Source organism: Atta cephalotes, assembly GCF_000143395.1.
Source record: "Atta cephalotes unplaced genomic scaffold scaffold00075, whole genome shotgun sequence".
In the NCBI taxonomy this organism is placed as follows: domain Eukaryota; kingdom Metazoa; phylum Arthropoda; class Insecta; order Hymenoptera; family Formicidae; genus Atta; species Atta cephalotes.
Genome location: NW_012130139.1, coordinates 650,579 through 672,570, shown reverse-complemented (window position 1 = coordinate 672,570; position 21,992 = coordinate 650,579). Strand labels below are relative to the sequence as shown.

The 21,992-nt window shown below is 34.7% G+C and overlaps 3 protein-coding genes across 3 annotated transcripts; 1 reads left to right on the top strand and 2 right to left on the bottom strand.

The window, feature by feature from the left end:
* Positions 1 to 1,889: 1,889 nt before the first annotated feature.
* LOC105624309 (E3 ubiquitin-protein ligase UHRF1-like) lies at positions 1,890 to 6,279 on the bottom strand. Its single transcript, XM_012205669.1, is given in 9 exon segments — positions 1,890 to 2,109; positions 2,194 to 2,601; positions 2,692 to 2,893; positions 3,731 to 3,887; positions 3,996 to 4,129; positions 4,132 to 4,171; positions 4,247 to 4,598; positions 4,711 to 5,300; positions 6,199 to 6,279. Coding segments are annotated over 9 exon segments (2,184 nt in total).
* A 3,329-nt stretch (positions 6,280 to 9,608) lies between these two features.
* On the top strand, positions 9,609 to 12,189 carry LOC105624262 (CTD small phosphatase-like protein 2). Its single transcript, XM_012205622.1, has 7 exons — positions 9,609 to 9,812; positions 9,958 to 10,095; positions 10,275 to 10,524; positions 10,617 to 11,200; positions 11,471 to 11,827; positions 11,953 to 12,048; positions 12,124 to 12,189. The coding sequence occupies exons 1-7, from the start codon at positions 9,609 to 9,611 to the stop codon at positions 12,187 to 12,189; spliced, it is 1,695 nt and encodes a 564-aa protein (XP_012061012.1).
* A 2,600-nt stretch (positions 12,190 to 14,789) lies between these two features.
* LOC105624261 (metaxin-2-like) lies at positions 14,790 to 16,104 on the bottom strand. Its single transcript, XM_012205621.1, has 3 exons — positions 16,059 to 16,104; positions 15,165 to 15,741; positions 14,790 to 15,078 (listed from the first exon to the last, which is right to left on the bottom strand). The coding sequence occupies exons 1-3, from the start codon at positions 16,102 to 16,104 to the stop codon at positions 14,790 to 14,792; spliced, it is 912 nt and encodes a 303-aa protein (XP_012061011.1).
* Positions 16,105 to 21,992: the final 5,888 nt, after the last annotated feature.

Genomic DNA, 21,992 nt, shown 5'->3' with positions numbered 1-21,992 from the left:
CATTTTGAAGCATGTTATATCAATATATTGGTCTGGGTCTAAGAAATTGACTAATCACAATCTAATGAGGAGAAAAATTGGCTATGATTAATCAATTTCTATAGCTTGAAGCTTAAAGTTTAAGTTTTATATCTTAAAATCTTATTGTAGACACTGCTTTAGCCCGTATCTATAATAGATTTTTAAGCCTTAAGTTAAGAAATGGATGAATCAAAATTCATTATTCTCCTCATATTCGATTCTAATCGATCAATTTCTTACGGTTTAAGGCTTAAAACACTTATTGTAGATCCGGGCTTAACCTCTTTCAACTTAAGATCTTTTAAAACAAAGTTGTGAACCGAGACTTATATTTCACAAAGACAAGATATTGACGTTCGGTACAGGACAATGTCCCAGGATATTGAACGCACTTCCTCTAATACCAAATTATATAAATTACACTCAAAGAAAAATACAGCAGAAAAATTAGAAAAATTTATGAAACTTCAAATGCTCGTAACTCAATAAATAATTATGATACAGAGGATTATGATTCAAAAAACAAAAATTAAGCTTGAAGTCTATATTTTAAGAAACTTCTAATACCGATTGAGTGGCATCAATAATTTTCCAATGGCCGATGATAGAGTGAGGACCTGCAAAATTATCAAGTAGATCTCCTATTTCTGGAGTTGCACTTCTGTATCATAATTACTTACGAGCATTTGAAGTTTCGTAAACTTTTCTTCTGTATCGCTTTTTTTTTGATTGAGTGTATTAATCTACAAATTAACACATAAAAAGTACTAAATATTCAAATAGGTTTAGCTGAAATAATCCTATTAATTATTTTATCCATTCATTCATTCAATGGCACTACGATCCAAATCGAAACGCTGATGATCGAAGATATTTTAATCACAAAGTGAAGTTATTTTCGGCTTCTTAAACGCGAAAAATTATGCGCAGGTGAAATTGACCTGGATCTATAAATCTCGAGTATCAAGCTACTCGACGCCCTCAGCTTAACAGAATTACATAACATCAAAGTCTTACAATACTGACGTAAATGCTTGCTCTTATATAAAACATTGACTAATTTATTATTTATTCGATTTTCATACAAATAAAAAATTTATGTCGTACAGCATTTAAAATCTTGATTCAAAATAAAATTAATAATATTTTATCAATTGCTCTTATAAAAAGATACATTATAGTTTTTGTAAATTACATGTTTTTGTAATTTATCAATTTTTACTTCTAGGTATTTTATTTCTGTTTTTTTTTACCATGATCTAGATATATTATAAATAATATAAAAAAAAATAATTTCCACACTGATAGAATTGTCAATTTTGTTCATCATAAAAATAGTATCAAAATTGTTTTGAAAACAATAAGAAATATAAAAAATATATATATTATAATAAATTCGGCTATGAATATATATTTAATTATTAATTTATACAAATTAATAATTAAATATTGTAAGACACAATTTAATATTTGAAATTTATCGCGCACTTAGTACAGCGCTAATTCCCATAGCCGAATTTATTATAATATATTTTTTTTGTATATATCAGGGAATTAAGATTATCATTTTGTTTAAATAAAAAAGATCGACTCGCATAAAGGAGAAACATCAGTGTCTCGCGTCATGCTTACCACCGAGTCTCCAGATAAATTGAGAATAATTTTAGAGTATAAATATTTAAAGTATATAGACTCCAAATTATTACAAACCAATTCAAGATCTAAATATATATGCACGATATTTAGAATTAAAATAAATGATAACATCAAATTTGATTTAAAATAAGATGAAAGAAAATTTAACTCTATGATCCGAACAAATAATATAAAATAAGCAAGTCAATATTAATAATTTAATAAAGACGATATTATCGTTCACCTTGATAACCAGGATAAATTAATAATAATGCAGATGATAATGTCTCATTGACCTTCATATCATAAGTATTACCTAGAGAGTATCGACATACAGGACAAAAATAAATCTCGGAAGCAAAACTCCGTTTTAAACATTTTAAACAAATGTTATGTTTACAAGGTGTCGTTACAGGATTGTAAAGTATCCCAAGACAGCAAACACATTTAAATCTACAAAATATAAAATTTTATTGTATCAAGTATCAGGTTGTGTCACTTAAAAAAATATTTAATACTTTATATAAAGCATATTACCTCTCTGAGACACAATCCAAGAAAGCAGGTTTCCCATTGATTAACGTTGCTCTACACTCATCCCATAATTTAGCATTTACTTTATCATTTTCTATTAAATTTTTCAATTTATCCTCCAAATCAAAAACTAACTTAGACTTCTTGGATTTCTTAATAGGAATACTGCCTTCTTCATCACTGTCACTGATGGATCGTTTCTTAGTTGAGATTTTTTTCTTCATATTATTTTCTTGATTCAGATATCCATCAGGATATAACATCTTTAGACCAAGAAATTCTATTCTCTTTTTTCCTTCTTTGGTCCACGGTGCAGGAGTAGGATCGTCTCTTCTTAATACGTACTTCCATATAAGAAAACCGTTACTTGTGTCAGGATAATATTTCACTACTTTATATAAACCATCGTATCTGTGAGAGAATCAAAAATTGTTATCGAAGGATCGTTAAAGAGTGATATATTACAGATCTATAGAAGTAAAAATAATGTATTCGATGTACCTGTTACCTTCCTCCGGTGCATATTTACTAAATTTTCCTAATTTATAATTGCGTACAACTCGAACTGGTTTCCCATGTCTCCAATTATTCCCAGCCGACGCACCAATCTTTTCATTTATGGAAGCATTACAATTCTTAGCTAATGCCAAATTCATTCTTTGTAGTATCTGGTTTTTGCTTTGTGAATTGGTTCTTTTGTTACCTGTTATCCATAAAAAATATAAATACAAATATGCTTGCCTGTATACGTGCATTGAATATATATAGACACATTTTACAATTGGATTATGATAAGCAACAATTCTTTTTAAAATAATGAGAATAGGGCTACGAGTCAAGGTCTTGATGCTATATTATTAAAAAACAAATAGAAAGTTATTAAAACATATGTTTCGACCTCAATTGGGTTATTTTCAATGTTAAAACAATATAATGCAATTTAAAATTCAACGGAATTAATCACTGTAATTACTAGAACAAAAAATTATAAAAATATAACAGTATCATCTAAATTCATCGCTATGAATGTGAAATAAATTCGAAACAAACGTATCGTTTAACGCCAAATGACCGTAGTCAAGGAGCACTCTTTTGTATTTTTTATTATTTAACAATAAAAATAAAATAAAAAATAACTTCTAAATATATTATTAAATTACTTTGTACGGATGTTCTATAGTAGAGCCAACAGGAATAATCAAAAGCGTATAGCACAAAGATTTTGTAATACAAAAATGACAATTAAGCCAATTATAAAGTTTAGTCTAAAAAATAATAGAGATCTAATGAAATTAATTTTAAACAAAATGTATTATGAATAACATGTCACAAAATAAAAAGTTGTATTAATTATTAAAAAAATCTAAATTTTAGAGGAACAGTATAATATAAAATATAAAATAAATAATACCTCATGAATTGGTTGCAATCTATCGCAAATTTTTTTATTTAAAAAACAAAATATTCGAAAACAGTATATTGAATTGATTAGAAGAATTAACTTGATTAAAAAAATTATTTTTAATTTAGTATAGAATACCTGACAAATCTCTACCACCCGAGCCGCTGTATAAAAACTCATCACCGTTGTCGTAGTCCTCCGCATATCCACCCGACAAAACAATAGAATATGCACAATCATTTTCTCGTCCATGGATGCCACCTACGGGCGGTCTATGCACTCCCGCTTCCGAAACCTAAAGAGATCTCTTTTTCATATTCATTTGAAAGACAGATTTATCAAGATCAAGACATACGTGGAAGAAACTATATAGAAGAAACTATATAGAATTAATTTTCTTTACCTGTATTCTAAACATCCAAGTAGTACCAACATCCACACCTGGAATTTCTCCACTATAATCAGAAGAAACAAGGCCGCAGACTTTTTGTCTCCCAACACAAGCCATTCCACCACCCCATTTTCGCTCCTTTTCAGAGTAGATAAATTTTTTTTTGTCTTTTTCAATTTGTCTCCTGCCTATAATAAATAAATAGAATAATAACGACACTGATAATAAAAAATATGGCAAATTATCAATAAAAGTATACATGCCTTGACAATTTCGTTTTCATCGATTTTGCATCCAGGACAATACCAATCAGTTTCTTCTGGCAGTTTTAGAAGTGGTGGGTTCAGGCATTTCATATGAAACATACAATCGCACTCATCGCAAATCAAAAGTGTATCCTCTTCTTCTTTGCCTGCACAGATTTTACAGCCGCACTTTCGACATTCTTCATCAGGATTGTCCTCGCACTCATCACAATTAGGAACTGTAGGTCTGCGTTTGCCGTTACTCATCATTAATCGTTTGTCTTCTGCAGTTCTCTCTGTTAATAATTTGGGTGCTTCTATAGCGTATATCTCTTCTTTGACTCTCTTTCGAATGGAAAGAGCAGTATCGCTGTGTTCAAAGAAAAAATTAATACAAATCAAAATTTTTTTTGTGTAATTTTTGTACATTTTAAATTTTACACATTTTATTATTTTGCTGATATAGCAAAACAAAAACATACCTGTTGATATGCAATTGTCCAAACAACTCCCGTAATTTTCTTTTCGTTATTATATCAGTTATAGTGAAGTCATACCACAGTCCAATTTTCTCAGCATTATCCAAGTTATAATTAATCATGACTTTTTGACCAATGGATAATTCGTCAAATAATATAGAACGTTGTGCACGCGGTCGTATATATATTTCGGCTATATCGTCAGGGCACAATGTATTATCAAACTCCCATGATATTTTATAGAACATTTGAGCTTCTTTTTTATAAATATTTTCTATAATAGCTTCATACCAGGCACCAGTCTTGTCATACATGCAATCAACTGCATCACCAATTTTGTAATATAAACTCTCAGCTTTTTCTAAATTTGTTTCTAGTGCTTCTTTTTCTAATTCTTTTTCTTCGTTCACTTTTTCCTCTTTTGTATTTTCTTTGTCCTCAACATCATTTAGTAATGTCTTTACCATAAGCAATATGGTGTCATTAAATTTAATATTGTAATTAGCAAGATGATACCCACTTTCTAATTGTTTTCCAGAAAAAAATAATCGTTGCAAGTCCTTTTTAACATTCAGCTGTTTTTCAACTTCACACTGAATAATGAAAAACATCCATATAAATATATATTGTTAAATAATATTTATAATCAAATCTTATATTTCAGAGAATATATAAATATTTCGAAAGGTGTTCAAATTGAAATTATAATTTATAACACTTCAACAGAATTATAAAATTAGATACAAAGCAACCTGTATGTCTGATTCTGAATGATTTCAGAGAGTTACAAGTATTGTAGTAAAAAAATATGAATAATACATAGTAAATATTATTTAAGGCCATAATCACGCTACAGGTTGCGGGTTCTATTTTCACCAATCATGTCTCAACTAATCTGCACTTGCTGCATCATAAAATAGAACCAGCAATCGTAACCGACAACCTATAGCATGATTATAACCTAATGTTAATTATTCTATTTAATGCTTTATAAAAAATGCTCAAAAATTTCTCCATTAACTTTGACAGACTTTCTAGCATGAAATAATAAATTAGTTGCTTTCAGAAAAAATCGCTCTATTATATTAAAGATTATCTATAATAAACAAGTTATTCTACATTATGAATTATAATAAACATAATCCCTTTTTTACTCAGTGCACACTCAGGAAATGATTTTTTTCTACTGAATGCAGCCATTATTGTTTCAGATTTGTTGAAAAATATTTGACATTTTGCAGATGATATTGGAGGTATCAGTTGTCATAATTTTATTAGGTCCTGACCTCACATCATTGGATTTTTTTCTTTAAGAACAAATGAAAGACCTAGTCTATTGAAATTATCTGTGAAATTCCAAATATTTTTCAACAGTCTAGATACAATAACTGACATGAACGATATTTATTGTTGTATTTAATGTATATTCTTACAATATTATATTCTTACAATATTATATTCTTACAATATAAATAATATGATAAACGATACCTTTAACTCTTCCACGGTGGTACATCTGGTAACTTTCAGCGATATCTTTTTCCCGTCTAAAGTTTTTAATTTAATAGACATATTAACTGAATGAAGTTTTCGTTGTTAGATAAGAGAAATAATCAGAATCGTAGAATAATGATTGGAATGAAGATCGAATTCTGGACGAAGATTAGAGGTTAAGATGAATACAAGACCAGGCTGAAATGTGAGAACACGTATCCAAGACAAAAATGAAAGAGTGAACGATGAAAAATACCAAACTACTTTTGCTTATGCACTTTGCGTATGCTGCTCTATCTATTCGTTGCCGTTATTTCAATCAGTTTGATGTGACGAGCAGTCATTGGATGTCATCAGACTTTGGCGGGAATACAGAAGCGGGAACAGATGTATCGCTATACAACTGATAGCGCGCTGGAGAGGGAGAAGTCGTTGGCAGATGTTGGAAGGAAGAGGGGGAAGAATCCTCCCCTCCCCCAATTCGATCGTAAAGCGGGAAGCATAAGGTTTGTTCGTGTCCAACAAGCTCCAACATGCTCCAATATGTTCCTATCACAGCTCCTCTACTCATTCTATCAAGCGCATTGGAATGAGTAAGAGTTGATGGTAGGAGCATATTACATGTTCGTTCCAGCATGAAAAACAAATCTACAGACTCTTACATAACGCATAACACGTGCATAAGAAAATGTACCAATCAAAGTCCTTCGTTCCTTTCTATAAAATAAAGACCAACTTTGATTAGTTGGTTTTCTTATGTCTTATATATTATGCAAGAGTCTGTGTTCCCCGTTTAAACTTGTTTCAAAAGATAAAAAGGATCACTTGGTCAAAATTGACGAATGATATTCATTGACCTCTGTTAGGGGCTCCGCACAATAAAAGGAACAAGGAACAGAGAATAAGAATTTCAACTGATCTGTGCATTCCACAATACATGATTTCTGATGGATTGAAATTCTTATTCTCTGTTCCCTGTTCCTTTTATTGTGTAGAGTCTCTTAGGGTATATTCACACAAACTTACATAGCCGCATATTCATAAAGAAAATTATCCAATCACATTTTACGTGCATCTATAGGAGAAATGCGATTTGATAATTTTTTTATATGAATACAACCTTACACGGCACGCTTAGATCCAGTTCCACCAATCGATTAAGCTTAATTGTCATTAACTGTCAACCGATCATTGGTCAACTAAATAACAGCAAACTCGATTGGTCAGTTTCATAGCTACGGATTATTAAATACGATTAATGCCCGTCTGAAGCTTTCATTTTGAAATCAATGCTTCATATTGGCTGTCGCAACAAACTTGCGATCAGCTTGCATCTAATGTAGAAAGGGCTTTAGAGAGTTTTAAGAAGTCACGAATCAATCAGATGGCCGTATTAACATCTTAAGACATTACTTAAGATGCTCTCGAAATAAGAACAGACTGTGGCTGGTATTCATAGTCGATATTCATAGTTCTTATTTTAAGATCTCAAATAATGTCGTAAGTCGCTAACGCAACCTTCAGGGGATCGATTGTGGATTTTGAAAGGAAATGAAAAATGAGCAATACTAATACTACTATTGACCAATTAAATTATGAATATTTTAATAAATTCGCTTACTTTTGTAATTTTCACCTCATTTGAAGATATACATTCGACTTCTGATTGATCATGACTTCTTAAGACTGTACTTAGGTCTCAAATATAAAATCTGACTATGGCCGGTATTCATAGTTAAGTCTTATTTCAAGATCTTAAGGAAATGTCTTAATGCAGCTAATGCAGCTTTCTGATTGGTTCGTGACTTTTTAAGACCATACTTAAGACGGTCTTGAATATAAAATCTGACTGTGAATATTGGCCATAGTGACTTTATTCAATGTTGGTAAAATGGAGCCATCTTGTATTAAGTAAAAGAGAGCGGAAGTCGTACAGGAAACGGCAGACGGCGCGGGCGCGAACGGCGGTAACCGGATGTATGTACGTCGGGTGTCGAAACAGCAATCCGACACCTGTCGACATCATCGAAACCGTTACCTAGGTGGGAGGTTCGTACACCGCTCGCCATATTCGACCCGTCGTACGGCGGGAATAAATGCGCGCGGGTGCCGCGGATCGCGGTGCCGAAGCCGCGGCGCCGCGTTTGACGCCGCGAGTGCTTGTCGACGGTGACGCCGTCGGCCATGTTTGTTGTGTAGTTTCGGAGGGATGATAAGCGCACGCGACGGACGGCGTCGGAAGATTTTGAATGAGACGCGTGTGTGAGCCTCGGCCGCGTTACGTCCGTTCCGTGCCGGTGTGCGAGCGCGCCGGCCGCCGCCGACTCGTCGCGGAGTATGGTAAGCAATCTCTTTTCATTCTTTCCTCATGTCCGGCCGGCCCACCCGCCGATTTTCGCGCGAATTTTCACCTGTCCCACGATTCCTTCGCTCACTGTGGTTCGTTGTCATCTCCGCGCCCCGTAACCCGTTACCCCTCCTACCGATCTTCATCACCGTCGCCATGCCGCGCCGTTACGATGCGATGCAACGTAACGTCATGTCGTATATTTTGAAAAATCCTTGTGCGAACAGAATAAGCAATCCTCCGTCAGATTCTAGAATTCTTTTAAGAATTCGTCGACCGGCATGTAATGTCTCCCGGCGAAACCGCCGCGACGCAAGGCGACGCGACGCGACGTACAGGCGGCGGGCCGCATGTAAATCGATATACGGTTCTCCGTACCGCGTATGTGTGTGAATGTGTATATTCGCGCGCGTCTGCACACGGACGTATCATACGTTCATACGCGGCATACGCATCGGGAACGTTGAGCGTGGGCGCCGTAAGAGGCGACTTGAATGTGTGTATGAGTGCCCTCACGCACACAGACGCGCTTCCGGAACGCCCCTTTTTATGAAACGATCGAACTTCTTTCCCGCGCGATCTTAGCCGGCGCGAAACATCCCGCGCGCTGATGTCTCGTGAGATCTCGGCTCTTTGAAATCTCCTCACAACCTGTGATTACTCTGTTTCTTGCTTCTAGCTGCCGAACGCCGCGGCATCCACGACAGATCCGAAAACGCTCAGGTCCAAATAAATAACGATTTCTGATATATTCACCCTTAATTATTTCGGAAAATTGCGAGAAAAATTGAAGATTTTAATAAATTTTTAAAAAAGAAATAAAATATTTTCTTTTTAAAAATAAGCATATTAAAATCTCCAATTTTTAATATATCCCAAAAAGATAATATTTCCCCCAAAAATATGATTTTTAGAAGCAAAGTAATTTTAATACATGTTTTATATCAAGCAGAACCTTGTTAGATATATGTTTTACTTATGTTTACATTATCTTTTTTCCTGTAAGAATTCTTCAAGTTTGGTATTGTACCATTTCAGGACACTTAACAACCTTGTTGAAATGTGGCTGAGAAGTGAACGGATTAGCAGGAGATTGCGTGGCCGTTTAAGTTTAAGCGGTGTAACGGCATCAAAGGCAACCGGTCAACGAGTGCAAGTTGCAAGAAAAGTACAACATATTAATAACAGTAGTCGAGTAATAACGTCAAATAAATGCAGCCGATTGAGTCAGTGGCGGCGTAGATCATCCAGTTTTTTAAAAGAAGTAAGTTAAATGTCTACTAAAGATAAAAGATTTAAAAGAAATTCTTGTTCGTGTCATACACACTATGATATCGTGTGCTTTTGTACTCTCAACAGACTATTTTTACATTTTTTTTATTCTATTAAAAAGATTGTTACTTTCGTAGGCTTGTAAAGAAAATGTTTTACACTTTGCCAAATCCACGCCTATTAGACGGGAAAGAGGACCTCGCAGAAGAAAATGCATAAAACGTTCGATGGTTACATCGACCCCTTTGCATCGTCCTCCACCAATTGACACAGTTGTAAGTTATTCTATGAAGATAGCTGTATCACTTATGTCCAATTTCTTCCTCTTTAGATAACTTTATCCAGGAGATATTTTGCACATTACAATGGAGATATCTCCTGGATAAAATTATCCGCAACTTATCTGAATGAAGAAATTGAGCATAAATTATAATGTAATATGTATGTTTTCTAGTCTGCTAAAAACGCGTCGCCATCTAAAGTTTCGGAGGAGTCCAAGGAAAATTGGAATGGCGGATCTACTCTGCCTCTTTTTTCGTCAGTAACGAATACAGACTCGCGAGGTTTGATGATACCGCCGGTACATGACTTGAAATCTTCCATACCAAGTGTATCTTCGCTGACGTGTCTAATGCCTCCGGTATCTCTAGGATCGCAGTCAGATCTCGCATGCTTGCTTGATGATGAGGGAAGCAAGAATAACGGTACTCGTATACTTACAAATGCTTGTGTAATCAAATTAATCCTAATTTATATTTTTATGTTTTATCTTTCTCTTCCTTTTTTTTTCTTATAGATACTACACTATCATCATCGATACACTACTCCTCCTTATACGCGCATGCCGAAACTTCTGCAGAATATTACAGTTTGATGCACTCAACGTCGATATATAACGTCCGTACCACGTACAACTCATCCGACAAATACTTCCCGAACGGAGGAAAGTATTCGCTAATCGATAACAATGAAAACCGCAGTGATCTCCCAAAAGATCAATATGCTATTGAAACAGACCCAACAAAATATGAAACAACTGCTGGATATCCCAGTACAAAATACAGTATACCAGCAAGTATGTACAATATAAATCCTCATCATCCATCTGATACGAATGGCAATCTTAGTGACAAATATGATTCCGAGGACGTCGGCAGTCGTTATCACGAGGTTGAATACATGGAGGTGGGTAGCGAGGAGATAGTAGAATCTTGCGATGTAGAGAACATGGTTACTCAAGTTCAGGAAGATTGGGAGCCATTCGATCCTTATGTCTTCATCAAACACTTGCCGCCCCTTACGCCGGCGATGAGAGCGAGATGTCCGGCTCTACCACTCAAAACACGGAGTAGTCCGGAATTCAGTCTGGTCCTGGATTTGGTATGCTCGTTCAACACACTCGGAACAAGTACACATATACACGCAGATAAAAAATCTTAACACATACATTTATTAGATATTATCTAAATATTTAAACACAAGTTCAAATCATGTTGTCGTCCTATGTTATTTTATTTTCTTACAAGATAAAATTCATAACATTTCCGTATATATCTATATATATATATATATATATATATATATATATATATATATTTATGATATAAAAGCAATGATTAACAGCTACATTTATCTATGATCCTTTTGCAGGATGAAACATTGGTTCACTGCAGTCTACAAGAACTATCTGACGCGGCATTTCGCTTCCCAGTAGTCTTTCAAGACGTAACGTACACGGTATTCGTTAGAACGCGACCGTATTTCCGCGAATTCCTCGAACATGTCTCGTCGCTCTACGAGGTGATTTTATTCACGGCGAGCAAGCGAGTGTATGCCAACAAACTGATGAATCTACTGGATCCAACGCGAAAGCTGATCAAGTATCGCCTGTTCAGGGAACACTGTGTATGCGTTAATGGAAATTACATAAAGGACTTGTCTATCTTAGGCAGGGATCTATCTAAAACCGTCATTATTGACAACAGCCCACAAGCATTTGGATATCAGGTAACTTAATATAATATGGATTGTCATTTATATGTACGTTATTTATACGTACATCTGATACGATCTCTTTCACTAATATAGAATATATATATTTAACTATGAAAACCATGTGTTTTATGTTACAGCTAGAAAATGGTATACCTATAGAAAGTTGGTTTGCCGATCGTTCAGATAACGAATTAATGAAATTATTACCATTTTTAGAAAATCTGGTAAACTGGGTAAGCTTTTATCACATATATTTTCTGATATATTTACTATTAGAAAACAATTATTTAGTAATTTTTATATTGCAGGGAGGTGACGTAAGGCCACGCATTAGAGAACAGTTCCGACTATTCAGCTTTCTACCACCGGATTAATTTAAATAGCGTACACACAAAATTTAAGGTTGTTGAGATATCTCGCAACCAACAAAAAAAAGAAAAAATACAAAATATCTTAAAAGATACTGAATAGATAAATAATAGTTATTCCGCGATACGTAGCATAAGCCGCTATAATATAATACTTTACAATGTTTCACAAATGAATATATGCCTGTTGGTATATAAAGATGAAATTAAATACTTTTAGATTTTTGGAATTACCGTTCTGATTCATTGTTCACAAAAAAAAGAATTTGTGAACAAAGGTGTTGTATATGTGCGATTTTGTTAGTACATTCGTTTAGATTTGAAGTCTAAAGTTTAAAAAAAATGTCAAGAAAATATCAGTGAGCATAATAGTCTTGTGATTACTGTATAGTTTCTATTAATACTTCCAAATGAATACCAAGTCTCTCCATAACGTGATTGTACGACCTCTGTGTATATAATGAGACTCGTATCTTTTACGTACAAAATATTATTTCACAATTTATTATTACAATATAATATTTAAGAGCAATATATTTGTGATTAATAATTCATTAATTTTTTCTGTATCGTCAGTATGTGGAATTTATGATCTCTGTTTATCTTGCTATTTGAGATTTAAAAAATATTTTTTTAATTTTATTTTAAATCTTTTATTTTTACACATTTTTTCTTTCCCTCCTGATTATATATTTTATATTTTAATTATGATGAATTTCTTATATTTTTAAAGCAATTTTTTAATCTGTACATCTAGATTGCAATTCTTGAAAGTTCTTGAAAAAATTAATATATATATATATATACATATATGTATATATATATATACATATACGAAGATGTTAAGAATATCTGTCAATAATTATATAATTATATAATTATGCGTATCATATAATTATATAATTATACACGATTACATGTGCTACATTATAAATCTGTGTATAATTTATAATATAAGAAGTATAGATCGAATTCAGTATCAAAAAGAACAGAATTAGCAGCATAATGTAACAGAAAGCATCGCAGAAATCTTACATCTCGTAGTGTTTATGATAGTTTAAGATTATACTCACATTATGCACAAATAATAATAATAAAGCAAATTGATTGTTATTCGTGAAATTATTTGAATCACGTATAGCCAATCATCCTGAATTAAACTCTTCACGACAGTGTTATTGTTATAGAATTAAATTGACAACAGACATAATACCAATAAAATAATGAGGGATATAAATAGACAGATTTTTCTTGATTTGCGTTTCAACGGTGCAATGACTGAAACGCTGGAGACAAGAAACATTAATATAGACTCAAAGAAAGATTGTATTCAAATTTTACATGTAGTCATTACATATATACACGACATATACATCGAAAGTTACCTCTCCTGTATCTGCGTACAGACATAAAAATGGAGATTGGTGTATTGACTAGAAAATTGTTTCTCCCTGCATCTACATTACTGTACATGTATACTTTACATACACGATATACTTTAACGTAATAGTGCGCGCTTAATAATATACATATTACTAATTACATACTTGAATAAAATAATTATAAATATATAGAAAGATATCACCAGGAACATTGATATGACATAATCGGCGGTACATTTTATGAACACGAGATTTTATACCTAGTAAATAGCTTCCGAAAACCGTGCTTCAACGTGTTTTGGCATGCTTTTATTGCCTGACTTATTGGGATATCACGTCTGAATTTAGTTTAGACAAAAGTCGTGTCGTTTTCTTTTAATTCGATATCCTCGATACGGTTGGATCATTGGCTTAATTCTTGAACTCCAGCGTTTCATTAGTCTGACTGTTTATAGCTTGAGGAGAAAAAAAGCTGAAAAATGTTATGTGCAATATTACGCATTTAAAAGACATTATCATGGAATGATCAACTTTAATATATATATCTCATGTGTTTATAACAACAATCTAAAATATGAAAGAACTACATATCATGCTTCAACATTACTCGCACTTCAGATATATCCATCTTGCGGATCTGTCAAGAAGAAATAAATGTTTTTAGACGTTTCCTATTTGGTAACACAAGTTGACATAAGTATCGTTCTGTTTTTGTTACTCGTGGAAAGCCAAGAAAGATAGAACATTTGTGTTACTTGTGTCACTAAACAGAAAATGTTCTTTAACATATCATCATCGAGAGTTATTTTATTGAATGTTACAAAGATTTTCCTTGATATGATCATCCTTGGTCGCATTGGTGGCAAAACACAAGAACTTTAATTTATGATGAACATAATCGGTGTACCGCAACTCGATATATCTAAAGTCCGAGTAAAGTTCTATCTAATCCTCCGTACGCTGAAAATACCTAATCTCGATGCGTTTACAGAGATTCACGAGCTTCGGATGATCCTGTACGATCATAGCCAGCTTGTTGTCAAGTAGCGACGTCGTGATTATCGTGAATATGTGACCAAAAACCAAAGCGTCCAACTCGTTGGGTTTGCTACATACAAAATCATGCGAATAAATCTCGTTAATATCGCATTAGCGATCGATATGTATATTTATATATTTGTAAAATCGTTACATATTTACTTAGAAAAAGTTAGATATATTTCGTTAATTTATCGACAATGTAAAAGAATGCTCGGAAAAAGGAGGAAGCGATTCAGGTTGTGATCGAAAGCCATCCCACAGAGTATCTTTGGAGACTGATTCAATTATTTCAAACTCTTCCGCAATCTCGTTTTGTATTCCAAAACTAAAGTAACGATGTTCGATTCTGAACATGTGCTCGAGAAGCTTGGGAAACTGACGAATTATGGCAGCGACTTCTTCATTGTAAGGGAAGGAAGGCGACGTGAGAGTGTAAATATGACCATATACCAAGGCATCGACTTCGGTGGGTCTTATGGAACAGGATAATTTGTCAAGTGTCAACTGAATCAATAACAAAAAGGAGAAAGAATGAGAAGAAACATAATTACTACTTACTCTTTCCCAAAGAAAAATTCTTCGTCCGCTAGCCTCTCAGATAATGCTATGCAACACTTCTTTACATCATCGAAAACTTCATCCAAACTTTTGTTGTACCAGCCGAGTATGCTGAGTTTTTTTATGACTTCTCGTCTCTTCTGCCAATTCAGATAATGATTAAGTGGCCAAGGATATACACTTCCGTGCCTCTGCTTTGTGACGTTTAAAATCACAGGGTTTACCCAGCAGATGTATAGCTCAGCATTAACAAATACATTGTTAACAAGAGATTGGTATGCTCTCATGTCCACTTTGCCATCAGGATCCAGATGATCGGAGAGACTTATTCCTTTACTTCCTATGTGTGCCACTATACCATCAAACTCAGATATTAACTTTGTGCCGCACTTGATGAAGGGTACGCGGCCTGACGGTGACATAAACTCTGCATTCTTCCTCGGTTCTATTTGAAAATCGAGCTGACACATCTTGAGGAAAGCCTGTACTGCAAGACAGTTTGCATTGTCGGGAAGCAGAATCTGCTCGACTTCGTATGGCTGATACAAGGTAATTGGTTGTGGCCATGGCTCCTGAGCTGCGACAAGAGAATGCAATTGCTAGCGACGCTCACAAGGTGGTTCACCTATATTCTCTAATGACACTTACATAATCGGTACTCGCATACGCACACATGTGAAGAACTAACGAGTGAAAAGCTACGACATAAGGGAAAAAACTGGATGATTGAGGTAAGGTCGAATAGTTGGATATTTACGAATTTGACGGTGACAGCAAGCAAGAAGGCTATGCGGTTTTGTTTACAGTTTTGTTGATGCAAGGTTAGATCCCTCAAGCGGGATTTGTGGGAACGGCGGTTGGACAATGCGATTCAACGCAATTTTCAGACATTACCTTCCAATTCTACCGCGATCGAATCGCCCAGCAATACGTGCGGCATGTCTACGACAATCGTACGACGACGCTGCCTCTTATTTCGCTGCCTCAAAATCCACAATCGATCGCTCTCATAAAAGCGCCACGAGCGAGAAACGAGCACACGCACTTTCTCCCTTACGGCCTCACATATGTTTATATCCAGTTTATATCTTATATATCGCGAAATAAAGTTGACAAAAATAGACCAAATTCATGGAAAATTCGATTATATTTTGATTAATTTAATCAGCGATAAATTTATCAAATCAAAATATACTTTTTAGTATTTCGTATAATGTAGACAGAATTATTGTTGTAGAAAGAGTTTGATTAATGTCATGTGTGTGTAGTTATAATTAAAACTTGTTGGTTCCTCGGCCCATCAAATCAATTACTTATAAATTAAATTAATTGGAGTTTAATTGAAAGTGTCATATTTACCATGTAAATTAATAAAGCATCGATCAAGATCCCTCGTAGAAATATTTCCAGTTTCTTCCGCGTCGACTTGAGATTTCTCCTGAATCGATGCAAACAAATTAAATCTTATAATTAAATCAAATCTCTGTTTCGCAGTTATTTATGAAATATATCTATATTATTTTTATGTTATGTTACATTAATTATTATGTTATTATTCGTTGAAAAGTAACCTTTGAGGACTCGAGAACAGATAGAAATGCATGCAGAACACGTGCGTACAACGACAAATTATTTTTCTTTTCTATATCTTGAAACTCATTCTGATAAGAATGCATGGTCGTTAAACAAGAACCTCGCATTTCCCTGTTGATAAGACTTGTAATTTTCCGCCGCGGTTTAAATTTTGGTCCGAATTTTATAACTGCGATGTGTTTTTTTTCTAAAAGTGCAATTTTATGCAACGAAGGAAAGCTAGCTTTTTATCCCCACTTCGATCACAATCAAAGTAGTATTCAAAAACTGTTCGCTCTTCTCCTACTTCCTTTTGCGTATCTTCGCTGACTTTAAATTAGAAATGAAACTGGCGAACACAATCGTTAGAGAGCTGAAAAAAAAGAGAAACGATGGAATTCAACAACAGAGCAAAAAAAAACTTGCGCTAAGAGATAATAAAATAGAATAAAGAGTGTTTCAAAACAAAACTGATTCATATATATGCGCGAACTGAATTTTGTATACATAATATTGAAATAAGATGAAAATTACAAAAGCGAATTTATTAGAATATTTATAATTCTATTAGTCAAATTCTAGTGAATTTGCTCATTTTTGTAATTTTCACCTTGTTTGAAAATACACAATCAATCCTTATATAGAGATCTCTTAATTTTTGGAGATTTTTTACTACAATTGTTTAACATATATTCGAATTATACATTAAAAATTTCTATTTAAATTATACGTATTTAAATTACTATATATATTATATAATGTATATTAAATAAAAACTCCTTATATGCCAAGTTTATAATTAGATAAACTTAATATTTGTTAACCATTTCTACATGTTTCGTTATCCACAGAATACAAACTATATGGCATCAATATTATAATTTTTTTTGCAAACCAAGGTTTGTAGAAATAATGTTTTAAACATATTTTAAACTATTTAAAAAACTGCTTAAATATGATGTTTTTAACATATTTTAAAAAGTTTTTTATAATACTGTCTAAAGTATGTACGAAGCATTAAAAACATGTTAATAAAACATTTTTTTGTCAACTCTGCTTTTAACAATATACGTATATAAATCTAATAATAACACATGTTTTACATTGTTGAGCCTAACATTATTAATTATAATATTGTTATAATATTACAGTTAGTTTGTTCAGCAGCTGTGCGGATCTAAAATATATATTAAAAATGAAATATGAGCGAGAGGAAAAAATTTATTCTTTCCAGTTTAATTGTAATTTCTGGAATAGCAATACGCGTACTATTACAAATTGCAAATTCTTTTATCGCCGACAAACGCGTACTATGTCAAGATCGATCAAATGGGTGAGAACCTTCCGGGTGGTCCGAACTCCGAAGTCATTGGGGCGAAAGAGGGGAGCGCTCTGAACGTTGGAGCATATTTGTGATTGATCGCGATTAATTGCGGAGGATGATTGGCATGCGTGACGTTTGTCGCCTCTCCACCAATCACGCGATCTCATTGACTCTCCGAGAGGCCGAAAAATCGAATCAAATTCCATCGAGACGCGACAGTTGCCGATACTGGATTTCGTTTCGATTAATAAGAGGATCGTGTGAGAGAGAAAAAGAGAAAAAGGAACGAAAAAAACAGAGAAGGAAAGATGGAAAAAAGTCGTTGATTTGACGTATTATAAAAATACAGAATTGAAGATAAATTGAAGATAAAGCAGAATATTTTTCAATGACGAATCTCTATCCTTTTTCATATCATAGATTTTTATGATATATATAAGCTTGAATTTTTGTTTAAACGAAAAAGTTCAAGCTTATATATATCATAAAAATATTGCAAATATATAGAAAATATATATTTATATATTACATAGATATATGTAATTAATAAATTATGTATGTATTTGAAAATAGAATCAGAATTGAAAGAAATACGTATTCCTGATCGAGTATATAACATCGAGTCATATATAACATCACCGTCCTCCTCTTCCTCACGTCCGTCGTTCTATATGTTCTATACGTTCTGTAGGTTCTGTATGTGCCTGTATCGTCTGTATCGGCGCGTGAATGTATATGAGTACGAGCAGTACGAGTGAACTGTGAGGATAGAGGAGCATCGCGTTGCGCAAACGACCCGCGCCGTCGGGCGACCAGCAGGCCGCCAGTCTACCTAAGTCTATCGTTCACGCCGAGCTATCATCTTCTTGCGCTACGTTCAGAGGTAGGTATACTGTACTTGTTGCTTACGGACGGGCCGCGCGGCGCAGTTCGTCACGGGGCATAGATAGAAGTGGGATACTGGGATAGAGAAGGAGGGTGCGAAGAAGTAGCGGCCGGTCGTGCGAGAAGAGAAGAGACGAGACGAGAAGAGAAGAGAAGAGAAGAGAAGAGAAGAGAAGAGAAGGAAGTAGGAAAGAAAGGGAAGACTACACGCACGGCTCTCCACGCGACACCTCCGTGTCGCACGCGCCGATCAGCGCGGATCATCGCAAGCCGGGTGAGAGAAACAAAAAGAGATAAAACGTGTCTCGGTGACGATCCACAATCGTCACCGATATACGTCAGCACTGGTCAGCACTCGACACGCCAGCAGGGTCGTCGGGTAGCCTCGATCGAACAACGGGGCACGTATCGTGTCCCCGGCTACTCCGCCGCAAGAGCTGGAAAGCCCTGGCCTTCCTAACCTAAATTCTAAATTCTGTCAGTCGGCGCCGAAACTACCGAACGGTAGTCGGTACGTCGAGGAAGGGAGAATGAGCCAATGAGGAGAAGGTGGACGGCAACGAGATTTCTCTCGTTTTCCTTCTCTCTCGCCGTCTTCTAATTTCCCACCTCCAATTTTTTGACAGCTAAAAATACAGTTTTTGATAGCGGCTACGTCGCGACTATTTCGGCGCCGGCCGTAATGCCTATAATTCTCGGCCGCATTTTTCCGTGTTCGCGAAGGTCCCTCCTCGCCGACGCGTGAAAATCCTTCGTGCGATGTCCTTTCTTTTTTTCTCTCCTCATAAAAAATGATCTGCGCGGTAAAAAGGAGCAGTGCCTTGCGATTCGATCGAGGCATAAGTAGATCGAGATCTCGCATCGATTCGCGACTAGTTTCATTGTTTACCGATTGTATACGTTTATGGATTATGATACGCAGCGTGTCTCGAACGCACGAAGATCGACGACACGCGCCAACGACATATGTACATCTGTTTATCGACGTAGAATAGCGTCATTAGCATCGCTAAACGACAGTTAGCAGATCGAAAGAGGAAAACAAGGTGTAAGGGGCGAACACAGCGCACTGGTGTCGAATCGCACGCAAATATGAATGAACGAATACCGAAGTCACCGGAGATCGAATATCGATTTATTTTTAGCCACGTACGTTATCGACATCCTATCTTGCGCACGTTATCTCACACCCTGTCACTTGTAATTTATGAGAACCGATAATTATTTCTCCGAATAAAATGTTTAGATTTGCATTTTATAACAGATCGTCATTGATACTTGAAAATTTCCCATATTTTCAGGTTGATTCGATTGCGGAGTTTTTCACGCTATAATTTCGAACAATTTTAAACGAGATAAAATTTAAATCCCATTTTCAAAATTCAAGTTTTATTTCTTTCTGTTTGATATCTTTCTTTGATATCCTCTACACAATGAAAGAGTTATTATACTTGAATCCTCGAAAATTGGATTCAAATGTTATATTTCATTCAGAATTGTACTACTTTGTCCTAACATTTTTTTTTTCCAGCAAACCCGATGCTATCTTAAATCGTAATTCCTAAGCTTCAAGTTGGTTAGATTCCAACTGCAAAATTTAGAGCTTGGAGCAAATTAACGTCACAACTCGAAGCTTAGATTAAAAGGCTAAGAGGTTACTACATCTATTAGACCGAAGTTAATCCTAAGATAATACAGAGTACATGCGAAGAACAAACAATTGAAACAACAAAGTCAACTCTTTTTTTTTCAGCCAGCAGATCCGATGAGACTGAGCGAAACGAAGAACGCAATTCTCACGCGTGGGACGACACAATTAATTAGCAAGCCGAGCCGTTTTCAGATTTCCAACGAGAACAATCTGCGCGTCGGTCCTTTTACAGAGATATGTAGTGCACGAAAGATGTCACGTCTAGATGTACGTGGCGCTCTCACGTGCGCGCGTATCAGCTTTATTTTAATCTCTTTCGCGCTCTTTAATGCCGAACGACTCGTCATCTCATGGGAAAGTTAATCGTTATTTTATATTTAGCCGGTTTAGCTGTATAATTTTATTGTGATGCGCGCACGAGAGTACGCTTTTAATATAGATTAGATGTTTATATATACATATACACGACAGAATGAGTCAGGCAGTACATATTGCATAAGATGTCGCGACGCTGGATGGGTCTATGTCCAGACTTAGCCGCAGATTGCTTGTATCAATAAATGCAACGTTGGATAGATATCTGTTCAATAAGTAGCGTAATTTTGTTCGTTCATTGACTTGCTCGTTCGTTATTTAACGATTTCGAAGAAACAATAACATTAAAAAAAATTTTTTCAAGTGTTTCTACATGCCTTTTTTCTTGTATTTATATATTTCTGGAGTTTTTCTTTTTCACCGGCCTTGTAATAATTTACTTCTATCGCACGAATTATTGGTGGGAATTACCCAAACGTAACGAAAGCGAAGGTTGAACAATTTTTAAAATAATTTGTTAAACGTTGTCACTTATAAAGAAACGCTTTGTTGCACTTCCAAGTTAGACGTTTGCGAAACACGCTGTCGCAAACACTTCTAATTCGCGATGAAGTGGTTTATAAGTAGAATTGTAATGTAAGTATACAAGTAATGCGGTGCAAAATAGCTTCAAGTCCTTTTGTACTAATCGTAATAATTTTTGTATTAATTAAAATAATTAATCATACTCATTATTATAAAAATTTGCTGGTAATTACGGAAAAGAAAAAAATTATATCGCTGATGATAAGAAAATAGTGAGAAAAGAGAAATATTAAAATACTGTTATCATCATTATTTGATTACTCGAGCCGCTATCTGGTTATACTTGACATATTATCATGGAATTTATGCCGATAATTGTTTCCTGCGCAATGTTGTACGTATGTCTACAGAATTAATTCTCCAACAGTTGAAATGCGCGCTTTACAACTTTCCATGCCTATAGATCGGTAGTTAAAATACAGTATATTCGTAGTGTATACACACACACACACACACACACACACACACACACACACACACACACACACACACACAC

What these genes read in the sequence shown, in the direction of transcription:
- LOC105624261 (XM_012205621.1), bottom strand. Translation starts at nt 16,104, where the DNA reads ATGCCGCACGTATTGCTGGGCGATTCGATCGCGGTAGAATTGGAAG. An exon ending in GATCGCGGTAGAATTGGAAG is followed by an intron (nt 15,742 to 16,058) that starts GTAATGTCTGAA and finishes CTCTTGTCGCAG; the next exon opens with CTCAGGAGCCATGGCCACAA. An exon ending in GAATTTTTCTTTGGGAAAGA is followed by an intron (nt 15,079 to 15,164) that starts GTAAGTAGTAAT and finishes CTGTTCCATAAG; the next exon opens with ACCCACCGAAGTCGATGCCT.
- LOC105624262 (XM_012205622.1), top strand. Translation starts at nt 9,609, where the DNA reads ATGTGGCTGAGAAGTGAACGGATTAGCAGGAGATTGCGTGGCCGTTTA. An exon ending in CATCCAGTTTTTTAAAAGAA is followed by an intron (nt 9,813 to 9,957) that starts GTAAGTTAAATG and finishes TTACTTTCGTAG; the next exon opens with GCTTGTAAAGAAAATGTTTT. An exon ending in TGAGGGAAGCAAGAATAACG is followed by an intron (nt 10,525 to 10,616) that starts GTACTCGTATAC and finishes TTTTTCTTATAG; the next exon opens with ATACTACACTATCATCATCG.